The sequence below is a fragment of the Salvia hispanica genome, chromosome 6 (assembly GCF_023119035.1).
Source record: "Salvia hispanica cultivar TCC Black 2014 chromosome 6, UniMelb_Shisp_WGS_1.0, whole genome shotgun sequence".
Taxonomy (NCBI): domain Eukaryota; kingdom Viridiplantae; phylum Streptophyta; class Magnoliopsida; order Lamiales; family Lamiaceae; genus Salvia; species Salvia hispanica.
Genome location: NC_062970.1, coordinates 34486149 through 34506566, shown reverse-complemented (window position 1 = coordinate 34506566; position 20418 = coordinate 34486149). Strand labels below are relative to the sequence as shown.

The window sequence follows — 20418 nt, the reverse complement described above, 5'->3', positions numbered from 1 at the left end:
TTGTCAATTAAAACATCACATGGTATAAGAACTTTCAACAAATCTTGCAATATCTCCTTGAAATTGGCCCAACTGTAACACTATCAGTAACATGAATATTTGTTGACTAACCAAAAGAGTTTCCACCTCTCGTTATTGGAGCTCTAATTTCTCCAGTGCTTTTACCAAATCAAAATCGCACAAATCCGTTTTATTTTCTAAGAGTCACATAAATTATGGCTCCATATATACATATTTATATATATGAAGCATCCAAGAAGAAAATTGGCCCCCTCCTAACCTGACTTGGTGACCTCATGTATAGCATTCGCCAAATAACCAACATTGCCAGTGGTGACTCCAGCCATACTGTATTCGAGTTTATACAGATCAGAAGTAGGCACACAAGATCCACGTCCGTGCGCGCACACACAGGGAGAGGGAGAGGGAGAGAGTATGTTACCTGATACGCCCATTGCGAGTCATGTAAATGTGAAATTCATTTGTCAAGCGATCTACTTGCTCGGGTGTCATGCCACTATAGCAGAACATGCCAATCTGTAGCAGTATTAAATCTTTTTAGAAATAAAAATGATTAAAAAATTAAGAATTTATTAACAGAAGGAAAGAAGAATTGATTGCAATGACCTGCTTAGTTATGTGCTCCCATGAAAGAGGTGAACCCAACTTTTCAAGATTCTGCTTAAGAGCAGTTCTCATTCCAATGATTCGATCAGCCATCCCCTGGAGAGGAGAAAGTAACTCCTATTGTTACGAGTAGTACAAGTAAAACATTGGCCAATTTCCAGTCATGTATCAAGAAAATTTTTGTGAAAAAGACTGAGATTTCAATTGAACGAGGACCATCGAAGACACATTTTAATCTTCTTTCTCTCCTTTGTGCTTGACACTATTTAACATAAAAAATCACCTAAGCTCCAAGCATATATATGTGTTAGATCCAAATTTCAATCAGCATCCATCAGCGAGGTTAAGATGAGCTTAACAGCCAAATAATGTATCTGACAGAAGCCAATACATAATGCAAAAAAGATGTCAATATATTACCTTTACTTCTTTCAGCCACAATTTTTTCAAATCTGGATCACTAAGAATGGTGGAAACAATGAGGGCACCATGAACAGGGGGATTACTGTACATGGGTCTTGCGAGCTGCTGCAACTGACTTTTCACTGCCACAGCTTGTTTCTCGTCCTCACAAACCACACTACAGTCATGAAAGAGCGTATAATTGGTCAGGTATTGTTTTATCATGGTTAATTGAAGAACTCAGCATCAAGCCATGAACTTTCACTTGTAGTGGAGTAATATAAATTCAAGGCAATATTAATGTAGTTAGAAAATTTACCTGAGACAACCCACTCTCTGACCATAAAGTCCCATATTTTTAGCATATGATTGTGCACATCCTATTAGATGGCCATCCTCAAGAAAAATCCGAATGGACTTGGCATCCCTTTCTGGATCACCACTGGCAAAACCTTGATATGCCATATCGAATAAGGCGAAATGTCCTTTAACCTGAAGATGACATATTTTACAACATTAGTAAATTAACACACTGTTGCATAATCAATTATAAGAAAATATTAATATGCAAACTAGCAACATATACATGCAACAGAGTTTCAAACCAAGGAATGTGACCTTAAATTGGTTTGAGATCTCTTTCCACTGTTCTTCCGTAGGATCCACTCCAGTTGGATTATGAGCACAAGCATGAAGGAGAAAGAAAGACCCGTTTGGCGCATTCTGTTCCCAAATTGAAAAAGGAAGTAGCAATCTAATTATATTTAGCTATATAGCAAGTCAGCATAAAGATCCAGTTCAAGGTGTATAAAAGTGATTTGCACCTTCACGTCATCCATCAATCCAGCAAAGTCCAAACCCTTTGATTCAGGATGATAGTAATGGAATGTTTTCTGAGGGACATGAGCATCTCTCCAGATATTGTGATGACTGCCACAATATCATAGTATATTGTCAATTATGCTAGCAAATAGCTGTTTAAGTGAGAGCAGAATAGCGGGTGCAAGGTACAACATAATTTTATGGAGACTCATAGTCAGTGTTGTTAGAGGCGTGTGGCGTTCCGGGGCGATTAGGTAAAAACCTAAGGCGAGCACCCCATGAACCAGGGCGTAATTTAAAAAATACTAAAATCTGAAAAAATGGACAGAATAATAGGAAAACAAGTAGTACTAACTTTGACCAGGTAGGAACTGGAATGTAAATCTGCGAGTCAGGGGAAAAACGCTTCTGAAAGTCTGCAAAGAGCCTGCATGCACCAGTTCCTGAAAGAGCTTGTACTGCTGCAATTCTCTTGTCTTTAATTAAGTCGGAGTCCTCCCCATACGCCAGCTTTAAAGTCTCTTGAACCATGTTCACACTTCCGCCCATGGGAAGATATTCCCTGAATCAAAAGCAGTTAATTCTAAATCCTCTGTAAAAGACATCCATCTGATCTAGAACCATTTTTTCACTTTGCGTTGGGAGGATGGAGGAATTGGGATTCATACCCAATTTAGAACAATTTTACTAACGAAGAATTTATATTGATTTTCACCATTAGAATTAGACTTGAAAATCTATCTGAGGCCGAAACTATTAATCATGTAATTTAGAATTAGCAATTCCACTAAACATTTTTGTGTCTTGTGATATAGAATAACTATAAGAGCACACATCTAACTTCAACCTGGTCCCAATATATATGAAACATTGTAACAAAATACCACTATTTGTTTACTAAATTCTACAATTTCATCATGGTTTCATTTGTATTTGTTTACTAATTCTACATTTTCATCATGGTTTCATTTTGCTGCCTTGAGCATATAACACATTCTTCAGGTGTGATAAAGCTATGATGGACCAAAGAAGATGGAAAACAAAAAAAGAATCAGGAAATTCTTATCCTCGAGCTGCATACAAAAAGGAATCAAAGTGAGCATTAATTAAAGTTTGAAACAGGGACCACGGCACAGCTATAACTTGAAAAGAGATGCATTGAGATGTCAACTAAGAATCTCACATAATGCAATTACTTTATCACCTAACAACCACCTCCTACTTTATTGTGAAATTCTCAAATGGAAAGGGCTAACACCAACCTCACACCATCCAACGGCACTGGATCAAGGAGTCGTAATAAACAGTATATTTCACCCAATCATTAACGCTATCCGTTGGAATTTCTACTGTAAAACAGTGTTTCTACTGTTCCATTGTATCAATTCATGATAAACGAGCATTAATTATACAGATACACCCTATCATCCACACTATTCTGTATACAGATACGAAGCCTCATTGTAAAACAAAATAACTCCGATACAGTGATACTTACTATCTAGAACAGATCACACATTATGAATGATTTACAGCAGAGCATTAACGATTATCAAACAACTCAAAAACAATGAACCATTACTACCTATTGAGTGTTACTTATCAGAGAAATAAATTTACAGCAGTAAGTTTTAATAAAAGAAATCTTACATGTTCGAATTGCCGGCGATTCTCCTCTCCGCTTCTCTGACGCACTCCAGGACCACCGGCTTTCCGTTATCATCACGATAAGCACCCTTTCACCGAACAATGCAAACACATAATTAGGAAAGCGGAAAAGAAGACCGTGATTTCATCAAAATTCACCAGATTCATTCCGAAAAACAACGAAACACGCATCTTCCGCAAAATAAGTCAACATAATTCCGCAAAAAGCACTGATATATTCCTAGTAACCTAGTTCGATCAGGGGAAAACAAAAATCAAATAGAATAAAAAAGGTAGAGTAAAAAGAAGCTAAGAAAAATAGAAGGTAAAAACAAGAGAAATGCATCCGAAAAACTCACAACGCCGACATTGACTTTTGCAGGACTAGGATCGGCGAGGAAAGCTTCGGTAACGCCGAGGATGGGATCCTTGGCAGCAGGCTCGACGAGGCGCCACCACGCCGTGGACATGGATCGCGCAGCTCCGGAGCTGGAGAGACGACACGATGACCCGGCCCGAATGAGGTGCGCCATTGGAGATGGAGTGCGGCGGAGCAGAAACGAAGGAGAGCGAGAATTGGAAGCGGAGATCCGATTCGATTAATTTATTGTTGCTTTTTGTCTAGAAATGCGCAATCGCCGATAAAAAAAGCCTGCAGATATCGGCGCCGATTTGGGATTTACGTCTTTCACCCGACTCACTTGTTGTTTTTATCTGGGCTTTGACCAAATATACAGGGTGTTTTTGGTATTACACTAATATTTGTATTTATGATGACAGAACAGAGCCGCATGAGTTCATCATCATTGTTTAGTAAATCGAAATAATAACAATTTGCAGTACATTGCCATTCTCTTTTTGTCGTTCCATTCCATTGTTTACTCATTTTCTTTTTACAATATATTTTAAATTAACAAACAATATGCTTAAACTCCAATTTTAATATTACTATATGGTCATTTCATAATTTTTGCTCAAAGTGTTTGTTTAACAGCTTCTGGTCCTTAATATTACAAATTACAAATTAGTCAATTTAAATCTAAAAGCTGAGAAAACTGTAAATTTTAACCGATAAACTCAGTTTTAACAAAATTAATTAATTAATTTGTCATCCATAGTAGTACTCCTCGGTAAGTGCAGAAGTGCAGCGTTGAAGAAAGTTTTGGACAGAGTCATTTTGGCTGCAGCACTCTGGAGCCTCTTTAGAGCGTCCACAGTGGGAGGGCCGCGGCTCTCGGCCCGGGCTTGGGCAGCCCGCGGCCCCCCACTACTGAGGCGAGCGGTGGACGCGGCTCGGAGGGTGGACGAGGGAGAGCCGAGGCTCTTGGGCACGCGGCTCGGCCCGCCACTGCAAGGGCCGAGAGCCGCGGCCCTGCCCACCAATTTTATATATATATATATATATATATTTTTTTTTTTTAATTCGAAAATTATATTTATAAATACTATATTCATTCCATTTTTGTTATCTTCCTCAATTCTAAACCCTAAAATTTCAATCTCTACCATTTTCAAAGTCTACAAAATGCAAGGTGGGGATGATTCTCCCGGCTATGGAGAATCGGGATTTGGCGCATTTTCGTCTTCCCAACCGTGGAGATCGAGTCCGACCCCCCTCCAACGCACCTGTGGAGTCCACAATCGCCGCCGCTGTGGCAACAGACACCCCAACTCCGGGGTCAGTCCTCCTCTCAGCCGCAGAGGAACGTGGGTCGTCCCCAATCGGGGTTCGGCGACTACCGACCCAATATGGACGCGATCAACAACCCTTCTCAGCAATTTCAATCCTCCCAATTCCAATACACCCAATCCCCTCTATCTGAATCTGATAGATTCACGTTGGAACAGTTGATGGGAACACCACCAGAGACCCCGGTGTCCGGTACTCAAGGCGGCCGCGAGCGAAATCAAGGCGTTGGGGGGCGAAACGGCGGCGGAGGTGGGGGGCGAAGCGGCGGCGGTGGTCGAAGCGCCGGCCGCCAAGGAGAGCAAGGCACCGGAGGAGGTGGCGGCCGAAGTGGTGGGCGAGGCGGCGGACGCGGCGGCGGTGGCGGCGATGGCGATGGCGATGGCGGTGGAAGTCGGCGGTCGACCTACCATAGCAATGAAGAATCCATTGCTGTAGCCAGAGCCTGGTATGCGGTCACGACCAATTCTATAGTCGGTACGGACGTTTGCTTTTGGAATCGCGTTCTCGATGTGTACAACGAATTCAAACCAGATGGGAGCGTCGAGCGTACAGCTAGCCAGGTCCGGAAGAAGTTCGGAAGGATTACTAAAGCGTTGAAGAGGTTCAGTGGCATATACGAGACCCAACTCCTCCTTGCTGAGAGCGGCCGCACCGAAGCCGACGTACGAGCGTTGTCGTATCGGTTGTACAATACTGAATCGTGGCCGAAGTTTACCTACTGGGACGAATACCTCGTTCTGCGTGACTGCCCAAAATTCAGGGTCCTCGTCGACAAAGATCCTGTCTTTGGGCCGAAGCGGACTAGACTGGGCGTCGCCGACAACTACAGCAGTAGTAGTGACTCACGCGCCTTCGACCTGGACGATGATGCTTCAGAGGAGGAGCCCCCCTCCAGACTCTCTCGACGCCCATGTCCGCAGGGCTAGCGTGCCGCAATCCGGGAATCTAGAACCGGCTCTCAATTCTCCGCTGCAACCTCTACAGCAATGCCCTCAACATCGCGGGCGGCTTTGGCTCATACCCTAGAGGTGCAGATGATGAAGCAACTTCAGGAGAATTTGGCCTTGTACGAGAAGTCAACTGATCCGGAGACCAGGAGATTCTACTACGACCTCATTATTCGACTGAGGTCGACCCAACTCCTCCTTGCTGAGAGCGGCCGCACCGAAGCCGACGTACGAGCGTTGTCGTATCGGTTGTTCAATACTGAATCGTGGCCGAAGTTTACCTACTGGGACGAATACCTCGTTCTGCGTGACTGCCCAAAATTCAGGGTCCTCGTCGACAAAGATCCTGTCTTTGGGCCGAAGCGGACTAGACTGGGCGTCGCCGGCAACTATAACAGTAGTAGTGACTCACGCGCCTTCGACCTGAACGATGATGCTTCAGAGGAGGAGCCCCCCTCCAGACTCTCTCGGCGCCCACGTCCGCAGGGCCAGCGTGCCGCAATCCGGGAATCTAGAACCGGCTCTCAATTCTCCGCTGCGACCTCTACAGCAATGCCCTCAACACCGCGGGCGGCTTTGGCTCATACCCTAGAGGTGCAGATGATGAAGCAACTTCAGGAGAATTTGGCCTTGTACGAGAAGTCAACTGATCCGGAGACCAGGAGATTCTACTACGACCTCATTATTCGACTGAGGTCGAAGTTGGGATGGTCCGAAGGGTCGCAGCCCGAGGCGGTGCCATTTTGGCCGGTAAGGGTCGGTGCGAGTGGCGGTGGCGGCGGTGGAGGCGGTGACGATGATGTGATGGATGACGATGACGACACCGAGTAGTCGGGCAGTGTGCGTCATTTTTTTTATTGTATTTAAAACATTATCGTTGTATAATTTTACCCTATCTATAATATGACGACAATTTGGTTTCAATTTTTTTAGTAATTTTTAGTATGCATTTTTTTAAAGTATGCATTTTTTACTTATTATATGCATATAACTTTTATTCTAGTAATATTAAAATATACCAAAAATGTATAAAAATAATTTTAATTATTGAAATATAAAAAAAAAATGGTGGCCCGGAGGGCCACCATTGTGGCGGCCAAGTTTTGAGGGTAAGGGCCAAGTTTGTTGGGCATGCCCAAGAAATGGTGGCTTGGGCATGCCCAAGAAGGCCACCATTGTGGACACCCTTATGGCGAAATTTAGTGTAGTACACTTGTCTCATTGCTCAGTATAATCTCCACAAATTATGTTACTGCAGTTGATAAATAATCAGTCTAAGTTAGAATCAGATGGGCTTATCTAACGCTTATCCATTGAGCTAAACTACTGGTTCAATCATGTTTAAATTAAATTTGAATTCAAACGAATATTAACTTACATGATTATCGAAGTTAATGTTAAATTATTATTCTATGAGCTCAAAGTCAAATTACTTGGATTCTAGGATAAATGGCTCGGCCTCATTATCCCAATCTATGAGATGGCCTATCATACCTCAAGATATAGCTTCGGGGTTTCCAACCAAACCTATGCAGGATGATATCATAATTTTCACTCAGATTAACCAACGAATAATTGAAAAAATACAACTCAAAATGGAAAGCTTTGCACACACGTACAACTTGCTTTTAAAAACATAAGGAAATAACTTTTTTTAATTAATTTTTGAATACAAGTCAAAATTGGTCCTGAACATATGATCATTTTACGTTTTTAGTCCTAAACATTATTTTTTGGATTTTTTAGTCCTGCACATATGAAAATTTGATCATTTTGGTCATCCGTCAACATTTCCGGTCAACAGATTTAATCCCAATTTTGACCAAATTAAACTTTTAATTCTGATTTTTTACTTCCTAATTAATTCCTTAATTATTTTTATAAATATTCTCCTAATTATATGATGTATACCAAAATAGACTCTCTTCACAAATTCTCCAAGAGAAACTCAAATCGGCAACCCAAACTTCGTCGCCTTCCTCCTCACGACTCCACGCCGCTGGTATCACGCCGTCGCTGCTGTCCCAGCTCGCCGGGTCAGCCCTCGCCAGCCACCGCCGCTGCTGTCTCCTCGCGTGGCGGTGGAGAAGGAGTCGGACGATCCATATCTGGATTTCCGGCAGTCGATGCTGCAGATGATTTTGGAGAAGTAGATTTACTACAAAGATGAGCTCAAGCACCTCCTCAACTGCTTCCTGCAGCTCAATTCCCCTTATTATCGCGGGATTATCGTCCGCGCCTTCACCGACATCTGGAACGGCCTCTATTCCCTCTCCTCTTCACCCACACCTCGCCATCACTAATAGTCTTACTTATGCACAAACACATTCGGTTTTCACAGACTTTTTGACACCACTTTCATTACTTTTGTTATGCTCATCAAGGTGAATTGGGGATTAATTGGAAGAAGAGATATAAATATAAATATCACAGTAAAAAATCTGAAGAGGAATATTTATAAAAATAATTGGGGAATTAATTAGGAAGTAAAAAATCAGAATTAAAAGTTTAATTTGGTCAAAATCGGGATTAAATCCGTTGACCGTTAGTTTTTAACGGAAATGTTGACGGAGGACCAAAATGATCAAATTTTCATATGTGCAGGACCAAAAAATCCAAAAGATAATGTTTAGGACCAAAAACGTAAAATGACCATATGTTGAGGACCAATTTTGGCCTTTACTCTTAATTTTTCTATTCTCAGAAGATCAAAATATCCTTCACTGCTATATAACTCTTTTGATCTGAAATAGGTACTGCAAACTCTCTCTGTGAAGGGGAAAACAAAACATACCCAAAAATCAGTATACTGACCGGATTCCAGAACTTAAAACCTGCACGGAAACAAATGTCCAAATTAGACATGTAAGATTTACAAGGAAAGCATATCATGAGTGGACATTAATTACAGTCGGACTTAGCACGATTTGATTCAACACCATGTGAAAAGGGAGCCAGAAGAGACATTCTGTAGATCATGTACCAAGATGTGTGCTCTTGAGAGGTGAGACGATCCGAGATAAAGGTACCTTTGCTGTCAGTTTCTGAACATTTTTCGGTGGCATAAAATGATCAAGGAGATCAAGGAGCTGGTATCATGCATATGAACCAGGAACATAGAGCAGAAATCCGTATATAAGACATCCGGAGGGCTCGGGTATAGTCGTGTCCAGAGGAAAGTGTGGTTATAATATCCTGCGAGAGCGAGTTAGGTTCACATCAGAGACTGAAGCATCTAATAAACATTGTGCATTCGCTCATTATGCACATGACAACAGCTAATAGCAACTAATAATATTAGATATCGACTATTTGGAGCACAAAGAAGCGGGCTTCAGAAGGGGAAGTAATCGCAGTCATATATGCTAGAGTTTATAATCATTAGCAGAATAGTAAAATTCATGCTTCAGAACACTAAGACTATTCCAGTTTTTCTATTAACGGTATGAATTGTAGACCTAGATGCACACACACATAACTACACAGAATAAGGCGGTTAACATGTATGCTCAACTATGTTATGTACTCCATAAACCAAGGGCCATGAATTGTTGGATAAATCATCGTCCGAGATGCTTCGATTCTATCAATCCGTTTTCTTTCTAATCAAAGCTGTATTCATTAGATATAAATGCAGTGACATGGTAAGCTGCGGTCCATAACTAAGTTTGATTAGAGGCAAGCAAATTTAAGGACTTCAAAGGCTTGATCAGAAACAACTTACTATATTTTAGCAACCAGATATTACGTTGTGAGAAAAACTAATGAGTTAATAATAAGATTCAAACAGTTTGGACATATGAGAAGACAATCTAAAAACCAAACAAACCAACATTAAGTTTAGCAATAATGATTAAAAACCCTAAAACAAAAATCAACCATTCTATACAGTACAAACCTACTTCTCTTCTCCATATTCCGGAGTTGAACCAAAAAATGTCACCTCTGATCCCAGAATGTAGCATGCTGTTGTCCCACGTGTATTAATCCTATGATGCTCTCGTCGAAGAGGGCTATTTATGTGCTTGGACTGGTGGTAAACAGCATCCTAGCCTGCTCGGCAACTTCAATCCTTTTAAGATGAGGGAGACCTTACATTCCCAGGATATAAGCATAATACCTCATCAAATTTTGGTAGTCTTGCAACCTATCTATGTCTGTGAGTTGTCACTTATATATACACAGTTGCATCTAGGGACACAAGAAATATCACTAAACGAAACCTTTCAAGTTTCATCATTTTCTTGGCGACCATCAAAGATTTACCATGCTTGATGCTGCATAGCAGGCTGCGAGGCGAGTGTTCACCCACAAGCCCAAGTAATCCCACTAAAATCCTCTTTGCTTTCACCAAAACTCTCCGCAACTGCATGCTCCATTCTTGAAATGGTGAAAACGAGTTGTGTCTCTTACTGTTATTTCTCTCTTAGTAATAGTTGTAATGTATTTTAAGGCAGTATGGCAGTCACCACACACCCTCAAATTCTTGGTAACCATGATAGTTTTCTCGGGTTTAAGGCTAATGATCCCATATGCAACAGCAAGTTTCTCACTGTGATAGAGGAGCATCTTTTCCTTCTCCTCCTCCTCAACGTCATGGTAAACAAACTCAGAATCTGCAGTGTAGCCTAATCGTTTCATCTCAGACATGAGCTCCTCCAGTTTCTTATATATTTTACGTGATTCTTGGTGAGACCAATCTCCACCAACAAAGCCATGAACAACCCCATTCACCTCAATCCAGCTGCATCCAGGTCTTTTCTTGAAGCCCATTTCCTTCTGTTGGATTCGTATATTTGCAGCATCATCCCATCTTTGAGCAGTGGTGTACAAATTATACAACAGAACAAAATTTGCGGTGCTTGCAGGTCCCAAGGTTTGAATCTTCTCAGAAACTTCCTCTGCAAGTTGAATATTTCGGTGGATCCTACAAGCCGCTAGTAAGGAATTCCATACATGAGCATCGGGTTCAAATGGCATCGTGTTGATGAGTTTGTGTGCTTTGTCCAAGAAGCCAGCACGGCCCAACAGATCCACCATGCAAAAGTAGTGATCCATCTTGGGCACAATGTTGAATTCTTGAGTCATGGCTCGAAACAGATGTTTCCCTTCAGCAACGAGCCCCGAATGGCTGCAAGCCGACAGCAACGCAATGAAGGTTATTTCATCTGCTTTATAACCACCATTCTTCATATCCTCAAACAGCATAATTGCTTCCTTCCCAAGCCCATGAATTCCATAACCAACAATCATGGCATTCCAAGACACCACATCCTTCTCGTGCATCCTGTCAAATACACGCCTTGCAACTTCCATCTTGCCACACTTACTGTACATGTTGATCACAGTATTGCAAATTGCGACATCTGCTGTGAATCCACGAACGATTGAGTAGCTGTGACCACAGACTCCATGTTGAAGGGCTGCTAGATAAGAGCAGGCTGGCAAGAATCCCATCATTGTTGCCAATTCTGGTTCAACACCTACAACCTGCATTTTTCGGAAAAGCTGCAGGGCCTCCTCCGCATAGCCATTTTGAACACAACCCGATATTACAGCACTGTAAGAAACAGAATCCTTAACCTGCATACCCTCAAAGAATCCCATTGCATCATTTATCGATCCACATTTTGCATACATCGAAACGAGTGTATTACCCACCATAATATCAAATAACAATCCTAGCTTGATCATGTAACAGTGCATCTGTCTCCCCATGCTCAAATCATTCAGCTTAGCACAACCACGAACAACTGTCGCGAGCATGACCGGAGAAGGACTCCCACCAACTTCCACCCTCATTTTTCTGAGCAATTCAAAGCCCTCTAGCATAGAACCACAAGTAACGCAAGCCCCAACTATAGCACACCAAGTAACCTCATTCTTGAATACCAACGCACGGAATATCCTCATTGCATAAACAAGCAAACCACATTTCCCATACATATCCAAAATCCCAGTTCCAACTACGATATCACGATCAAAACCTCTCCTCAAGCAAAAACCATGTAAACTCTTTCCTTCATTTAACCTACTTTTCTCCCCTATCCCAGGCAAAATAGCTGCGACTGTTGAAGAATTCGGTTCCAGACCCCTCCGTTGCATCTCCAAAACCAATCCAGTTGCATCCAAATGCATCCCATTCAACGAGAGCCCAGAAATCATCGCATTCCACGCCACAACATCTCTTTCAGGCATTTCATCGAACAGTTCCCTTGCTTCCACTAAACACCCACACTTAACATAGAAGTTCAGCAACGCTGTACACACGTAAACATCATTGTCGAGATTGTGTCTTTTCACATGCCCACGAATCTTCACGCCGGTTTCTATATCGTGCAAAGCAGAGCAAGCCTTGAGCACGAAAGTGTACGTGTATTTGGTGGGTTTGATCCCAGAATCTATCATTTCATCGTACAATTGGATGGCTTTCTCAACTGGTCCGTCCCATGCGTAAGCCCTAATCATTTGGTCCCATAATATAGTCTTGTTTTTCCTTTCTGGATGCGCAATTTTATCGAACACTCGGCGTGCAAGTTGAGGCCTTTTGCATGAAACGTAGAGAAGGCTCCTGTCCAAGAGAAAGGTGTTTGAGCTGAAATCTTCGGCACAAAATTTGAGAAGAAATTGATGAACAATTTTTCCTTTCTTGAGCGATTTTAATTCTATACAGGTTTGAAGAAATTGCATGCATTTATCAATGGTTGAGACCGTTCCCCTATTTGAAATACACTGGTACTAATCGCCCGATTATCCACACTATCAATTTGAATTGGAATTTATCACATTTAAATTAATGATTTACAGCAGAACATTAGCGATTATCAAACAATGAACCATTACTACCTATGAAAAAACAAATTCATAACAGTAAGTTTTAACAATAGAAATGTTACATGTTCGAATTGCCGGCGATTCTCCTCTCGGTTTCTCTGACGCACTCCAGAACCACTGGCTTTCCGTTATCATCACGATAAGCAGCCTTTCACATGATTAGGAAAGGGAAAAAGAAGACCGAGATTTAATCAAAATTCGCCAGATTCATCCGAAAAATCAAACAGAGGGAAAAGCAGCGAAATACTCACATCGTCGACACTGACTTTTGCAGGGCTAGGATCGACGAGGAAAGCTTCGGTAACGCGGAGGATGGGATCCTTGGGAGCAGGCTCCACGTGGCGCCACCAAGCCGTGGACAAGGATCGCGCAGCTCCGGAGTAGGCGAGACGACACGATGACTCGTCCCGAATGAGGTGCGCCATTGGAGATGGAGTGCGGTGGAGCAGCATCAAACGACAGCGAGAAATGAGAGTTTTTATGTCTGTGAAGTACTCCCTCCTTTTCTCCAGAGTCAAATTTTGTCATTTCCCGTCCCAAAAAATATGTATACACGTGGAACTCATAATTAACTAATTTATTCAATTCATTCTTCTTTGCATTTATTAAGATCCATCACCATATTAAATGTGACTTCTGTTACTGGACGAATAGTATATAATTTTTTCAAAACAAGACGAAGATTTAGAAATTATTAAAAAGAAATACGCCAATACTAATGAAATATATGGAGTATCACTTTTATAAAAATTTAAAATTTTAATATTATTATTTATATGATTAAATTAAATAATATATTAATTTGTAACATGAAAATAGTAGGAGTACAAAGGAAAAACAAGAAGATTTAGATCTCATCCATGATAGATGATTAAAAGGGAAATATTAATAATTAAAATATTTTTGTCCAACAAAGAATATGTTTCCAAAATTTATACTACTAAACAAACTCTATTTTTTCATTTAATATTAGTGATAAGTATTTTATTTGTAATAAATCTACGCATAATATAAATAGATATTTTTTATCTAAATTATGTATGCAAAAAAATCAATAAAATATAGGAGTATGAAAAATAGAGATAGGAGTTGTTCATAATTATACCTCATGATATGGATTTTGAAATTATTGTTCATATTATTATTCAAAACTTTTAAACGTGAGCATTCATTCTTTTAATTTCTTCTTATAATTGCAGCAACGTATTATAGCAGCAAACATCAAATGTTTCCCCTACTTAATAAAACCAACTTATCTAAATGAAAGGAAAAGTTGAGTTGACCATGGGAGAAATGAACTTAGGACCAAGTATTGTTGAACTATATGCCACAGGATCTCACTTATAAATATAGCTTATAGTTCATTAGAGTGCCAGTTGATGATGATATAAAGGGAACCTCCCATCGACAGATTTTCATAGAGAATACATGCAAAATGTTGAGGATCGCTTCAAAATTACGGATAAAGTCTCTTGCAGGAAAATTAATGAAGGATCTTATGAGCATGCATTATGATAGTTCCCGAACCATGTATGAGCATGTGATGAACATGAATAATATTGCTGCTAAGCTGAGAAAATTAGGGTTATTGGTGGATGAGGTTTCCCTGTCCAATTCATTTACAATCTACTTACTTTTGTAGTATTGCAATGAATCCGGAATGCACCATATTGAAAAAGTAAGGAAGTTAAGATAAATTGGACAAGAAAATCATCATCCATCAGTAATCCTAAATTTTCCTGTCTAACAACAATATTATTCATGTCCATCACATGCTTATACTGGTTCAAGAACCATCATAACGCATGCTCATGGGATCATTCATTAGCTTTCACGCAAGAGACTTATCCGCAATTTTGAAGCGATCTTCAATATTTTGCATTTATCTCAACAAGATCTGTCATTGGGAGGCTTGCCATTATATTATAACCAATTGACATTCTAATAAACTATAAACTTAGGGCTCGTTTTGTAACAGCACGACATTTCTAGGGTATAATAAATACGGCGGCTGCTACCTAGGCGAACTTAAAAGCAACAAGAACAGAGGCTAGGGTTTCAATTAAAGAGATTTACCGAGTATTTAATGAAGCAACAAGGCATTAAGTCAACGGCTAACTCACGAGAAATCAAGATTTAATAGATATAATGGACTAAGCTCAAAAGTCAAAGGTTTAGCGTAACTCCAACAAAACGCAATAATTCCCATTATTCCAAATCAAAGAAACAAGTTCAAAACAACCTAAGATAATAAGGTTTCCAAATACTCAGCGGAAGCATTTCAAGAGAAAGCAAAGCCATGTATGAGGACACGACTACACTCAAGATCTCAACCATCCATATTATTCGATTCCATTGTCTCAACACCACCGACCGCCCATCGCCACTCAACCTGCACATAGGGAAAACACATGCAGGGCTGAGTATTTTAAGCATACTCAGTGGACTCATGCCAAATCATTTTATAGTTATGCCACCCTTACCATGGTGAACTCGAGGTTTTGCATTTATTTAAAGATAAGCATCGAGTATCACAAAATATTTCATGGACTGGCCAGTCAAACAATACCTCCCATTTTCTCATCAATCATCATTTCATATGGTGCGACGAAGTGTGGCCACACTTTCGCCCACGAGATTGGCCGACTAGCAAGGACGACTCCCGATCTCCAGTGTACACTAGCCTGATAGGGTTTGCGGCCCTACTCAGACCCGAATTCGTTTTTATAGCCCTTTAGTCTAATGGAGCGTACTCACAATCTAGGCATCAGGCACACATAATATCCAAAATAATTCATAGGCATGGCATAACAGTTTAATCCACCCTTATTTCTCCAACATCATAAATTTTCAACATAAGAGAGAGTTTAAGAATAAAGCCCACCTCGATTTCCTTCGAGTTCAAAAACGCACTTCTTCTTGTTATCACACCGGGAACGCGAACTATCACCTTTAGTTCATATATTTCAATTAAGTCTCAATCATGGATCAAAATCATGCATGTTCTCACGTTTCCCTTTCCCATCGATTATTTTCAATATTCCAATCAAAATCAAAGTACGATTATCATATCGTTTTTATTCACACAACAACTCTAGATTTATCATCAAATCGTGTCACGCATGAGTGTTCCCACACAACACACGTACACACACAACACACATGTGCACGCCTACCGAGGCGTGCACACAGTCACACACACACATGCATCCAATTTCACCGATTAATTTCCCCCTTCACTCGATCTAAATGTATGTGGAAAGAACACCGATTGATCGGTAGGAGAAGAAAAGATTAATAATAGAAGTACCTTTTCTTGCAAAAACAAACGGTAGGAAACAAGTAGAATCTTGATTCTTCAACAAAATCTTGAATTGCAGCTTCAATTCTTCTCCAAAAGATGAAGAATTAATGGAGAAGGTAGAAGAAAAATTTGAGAGAGTGGGAGATGGAGAGAGCGACGTGATTTAGGGGGTGGGGCGGTTTTTCTGTAGTGCTAGGGTTTAGGATTCTCACTCTTATTTATAGAGTGCAAGATATAATCCAATAATTAAATAAATAAAGATTTGGAAGATTTGTTGGTTGGAATAGCCGAAAATTTGAGGAGTAATAATAGGGAATTCGAATTCTAGGCTATTAAATTAGCCTATGATTAAATTTGAATATTTCATTGAGTAGAATAAAATATTACGGAGCAAGAAAATAATAATAAATCTCCCCAAGATATATCAAAAGTGGCGTGTAGTTTCATTCTCTCAAAAGGGATTTAATATAAATCCTAATTAAATTAGGATATGGTAAAATCTTCTTAGATTTGGCAAGATATGCTAGGATATTTGAATTTATTTATGGAAGAGAATAAACAAGGGATCAAATAAAATAATAAAAATAATCCCTTCTTTCATAATAAGAGATTTTCGAAAATCTCTTTAAAGAATTCATAGGGGCCGAAAATTCATGGAACAAATTAGGGATATTCGGACTTTGGATTTAATTCGGATAATTATCCCAAGCAATAATTAAATCCAAGAAAATAGGATTTCTTTCCAATAAATAGGAGGGGTCGAAAATTCCACATACTTAAATAATGCTCCTATTAAATTCTCACTCATCCCTTAGGATAATACTTCACCACAATTATTATTTCTCCCCACATTAAAATATCCACATATTCCGATTTCACCTCCACTTCACATTTTCCAACAACTTTGACCATTCCACGGCCACGTCATATTTTCCACAATATTGACTATTCAATAGCCACGTCACATATTCAACAAGTTTGACTATTCAACTCAAACTCAACTCCGTATCGCAATTAGGTCACAGAGAATATTGCAATTAAATCACTCATCATTTAATTCCACATAATCATAGCATTATAAGCATTTAATGCAAAAATTTCCATGTCACAAAAATTAGGATTCGAAAAAGCGGGGCGTTACACGTTTGATAAGAAAGATGGGATATAAGAAGATTTACAAAGTGAGATAAGAAATGCAGGCTTCGTGTCAAGATAGGCTCAAATAAGGATTTTTTTGTTGTTGTTTGGTAGACAAGAAATGAGGCAGAAATGCTATCCGACCAAATTTGTGAGATACATATCCTTGTATTTTAAGGAAAATCTTGCGGGTTTGGATGTGCCATATAGAGATAACAGACATACATGATAGGTTAACTATGATACCAAACACTTGGAAATAGTCATATAAGTATCTATATCTAGACATTACCAATTTATTAAACAAGCCCTTAGCATGTTAGATTTTTCCTAAGCATTATAGATTACGATGTCAACTGAACTACTTTTATCAACTATTATCACACCCGTGCTATGCACGGTTCATTTTATTTTCTTCAAAATATAAAATATTGATTTGAAATTAAAAAAATAATATTATTATATGGGTAATAATCATAAATTGTTATAATTATTTGACCTTTCAAATAATAAAAATAATTTTAATTGATATATAAATTTGTGATTAAAATGACATTATTTAAAAAAAAAATTTAACTCTCCTTTCATATATGGAGTTATAATTATTCGACCCTTTAAATAATAAAAATAATTTTTAATTAAAACAACATTATTTAAAAAAAAAATCCAAAACTACCATTATATATATATATATATATATATATATAGGAGTGATCAAGGTCTAACTAATTTTAAGTGTGTAACTAGAGAATAAATCTCAGCCACACATCTTGTTACTCCAATTTAATCTTAAAGGTTAAACAAATTTTCAGATTTTTGTTAAAAATAATAGCCCAAGGGCATTTTTGGAAATTGAATGTCAATATCTCAAACTCAAGCAACGATTTCTCCCAAATTCAAAGTGCAATTTCTTTCAAAATTCAAGATTGTTTGTCAAAAGCTATAATTTAAGATTGCACCGGTGAGACACTTCTTAGTCGAGCTTCATTTCATTGCAATATAGTGACCCTATACACTAAAAACCCAAACCCTGAAACCTAAATTCTAAACTCTTAATTTTAAAATATACTCATCATGACCAACAAATGGGTCAAAATATCAATAAAATTCTCCCTCCGTCCCAATTCAATTTTACTTTGTTGATCACTTATTCTATTTTGGGTGTTTTAGATCTGTATTCGATATCTTACACTGGGTCGGCCTACTTGATAATCCTGACTGATAATAGAGATTTTTTTTACCTAAAGCTTAGCTGTAAATCTGTAACTAAAGAATTGTCTTAAATTAATGTCCGTCATCAATTTTAATATTTAGGATTTGATAAGCAATATCGTCTACGTTATTTTGCTTTAAAACCTTTTTTGTTTTTTTTTTCAATATTTATTAACTGCACTGTTTAATTTTTCTAATGTCCATTTAGTAAAGAAATACACTTTTAATTTAGTCAATGCAATTATAGACAAAAGTTACAAAACTGCACTGTTTTAACTAACGTTTTTTTTTGTCTTTTATTAAAAAAAATAGAAGTATTTTAATACTTACAAAAAAAGGAAAATTAGAAATGGATTGGGGCACGAAATAATGATATTTTGATGAAAAGGTAGTGATAAAATGCAAAATTATATATTATACAAACTCAAAATTCCTCAACACAGCTTCAACACAGATTCAATACAATATCAACTAAAATTTCAAGATTTTAATGTTAACACAACATCAACACAATATTAACACTGCATCAATCATTGACTACCGTTGAATTTTGTTGACATTTTCCTGTTGATGCTTTTTTTATGATCTGTTGACATTTTTCAATGGTCCAGATCATAGTTTTGAGTTTGTATAATATTTAGAGTTTTCATTTGATCACACCCCTTTGATGAAAACATTTAGCCATCACAAGCCAATACTAACAAAAATGATTTAGTTATATTTAATTCATGAACAAATAAAAATACAAAAACTATATTTTGTTGTTAAAAACTCAACCAAGACTTTTAATAAGTGTTCCAAAATTATTGCTCGTTATAACTAAAATTTATCAGTACCCATTAGTTTATTTTTATTTGAGTGAAATATTATTTCAATCATTCTTATTAGTTTAGTTTTTTTGTCAATCATTCATGAACTTGTAAACACATTCAAGTAATCAAGTTTATAAATAATTTTTAATTATATAGTAATAGATTCTTATATTATTTTAAAAAAATAAAAATAAAGATCATGCAAAAAAATAAGGATAGATAAAAGAAAACAATTCAAAAAAAAAAGGAAAAGAAATAATTCGAAATTAGATTTATATTACAATCGAAAATAGTTCTAAGGAGCATTCTTTGTATGCCTTACTTGTTTCTATAAATAAGAGGATGTAAACACGTATAGTAAACAATATAATGAAAATACACAATATCGAACTCATCCTTGCGCTCGCGCAGCAAATCAATACTCGAGATTCGAGAGTCTCCCTCGCCAGATTGCAAGATCCATCTCCAGGTTGACATGCTCTCAAAGCTTGAAACCGTCCATGTCTAGTAATTACTCCCTCCGTCCCAGATAATTCGTCTCAGTTTTCCATTTCGGTCCGTCCCACATAATTCGTCTTATTTCACTTTTACCATTTTTGGTAGTGGACCCCATATTCCACTAACTCATTTCTACTCACATTTTATTATAAAACTAATATATAAAGGTAGGATCCACATTCCACTAACTTTTTCAACCCACTTTTCATTACAATTCTTAAAACCCGTGTCCGGTCAAAGTGGCCCGAATTATCCAGGACGGAGGGAGTAGTATGTTAACCTCACTGATCACAATATCGAATCCGTTATTGCGCTCGCATAGCAATTCGAGACTCGAGAGCCTTTCTCGGCAGATTACAAGAGATCTTGCTAGCGCTCATCCATATTCATTATTTTATTTAAATATTTATAACCAACAAAATGTAACAACTTATATAAAAAAAGGTGCTAAAATGTCAATCCCAAAAAAACAAACTGTCCTCTAAG

The 20418-nt window shown here is 38.4% G+C and overlaps 2 protein-coding genes across 8 annotated transcripts; both read right to left on the bottom strand.

Moving 5' to 3' along the window:
- Nucleotides 1–4169, bottom strand: LOC125196041 (aspartate aminotransferase, mitochondrial). The gene is made up of 10 exons (XM_048094391.1): nucleotides 3858–4169; nucleotides 3502–3587; nucleotides 2207–2413; nucleotides 1854–1959; nucleotides 1648–1752; nucleotides 1349–1521; nucleotides 1048–1207; nucleotides 628–723; nucleotides 443–537; nucleotides 1–348 (listed from the first exon to the last, which is right to left on the bottom strand). The coding sequence occupies exons 1-10, from the start codon at nucleotides 4029–4031 to the stop codon at nucleotides 276–278; spliced, it is 1275 nt and encodes a 424-aa protein (XP_047950348.1). The 5' UTR covers nucleotides 4032–4169; the 3' UTR covers nucleotides 1–275.
- Nucleotides 4170–7549: 3380 nt separating this feature from the next.
- LOC125196703 (pentatricopeptide repeat-containing protein At3g16610) lies at nucleotides 7550–13444 on the bottom strand. Of its 7 annotated transcripts, none has more exons than XR_007171930.1 (6): nucleotides 13221–13444; nucleotides 13032–13117; nucleotides 10034–12706; nucleotides 9045–9330; nucleotides 8930–8969; nucleotides 7550–7662 (listed from the first exon to the last, which is right to left on the bottom strand). XR_007171930.1 is itself a non-coding variant. In XM_048095313.1 (3 exons), the coding sequence occupies exons 1-3, from the start codon at nucleotides 13419–13421 to the stop codon at nucleotides 10483–10485; spliced, it is 2511 nt and encodes an 836-aa protein (XP_047951270.1). In that variant the 5' UTR covers nucleotides 13422–13444; the 3' UTR covers nucleotides 9880–10482. The 7 variants fall into 7 exon arrangements, 1 of the variants encoding a protein (XP_047951270.1); XR_007171931.1 differs by having other exon boundaries at nucleotides 9165–9330; XR_007171927.1 differs by lacking the exon at nucleotides 7550–7662 and having other exon boundaries at nucleotides 8710–8969.
- Between the last annotated feature and the right edge of the window lie 6974 nt (nucleotides 13445–20418).

What these genes read in the sequence shown, in the direction of transcription:
- LOC125196041 (XM_048094391.1), bottom strand. Translation starts at nt 4,031, where the DNA reads ATGGCGCACCTCATTCGGGCCGGGTCATCGTGTCGTCTCTCCAGCTCC. An exon ending in CAAAAGTCAATGTCGGCGTT is followed by an intron (nt 3,588 to 3,857) that starts GTGAGTTTTTCG and finishes GTTCGGTGAAAG; the next exon opens with GGTGCTTATCGTGATGATAA. An exon ending in GGGAGCACATAACTAAGCAG is followed by an intron (nt 538 to 627) that starts GTCATTGCAATC and finishes ATACTGCTACAG; the next exon opens with ATTGGCATGTTCTGCTATAG.
- LOC125196703 (XM_048095313.1), bottom strand. Translation starts at nt 13,421, where the DNA reads ATGCTGCTCCACCGCACTCCATCTCCAATGGCGCACCTCATTCGGGAC. An exon ending in CAAAAGTCAGTGTCGACGAT is followed by an intron (nt 13,118 to 13,220) that starts GTGAGTATTTCG and finishes ATCATGTGAAAG; the next exon opens with GCTGCTTATCGTGATGATAA. An exon ending in ATCGCCGGCAATTCGAACAT is followed by an intron (nt 12,707 to 13,031) that starts GTAACATTTCTA and finishes TCTCTTGGACAG; the next exon opens with GAGCCTTCTCTACGTTTCAT.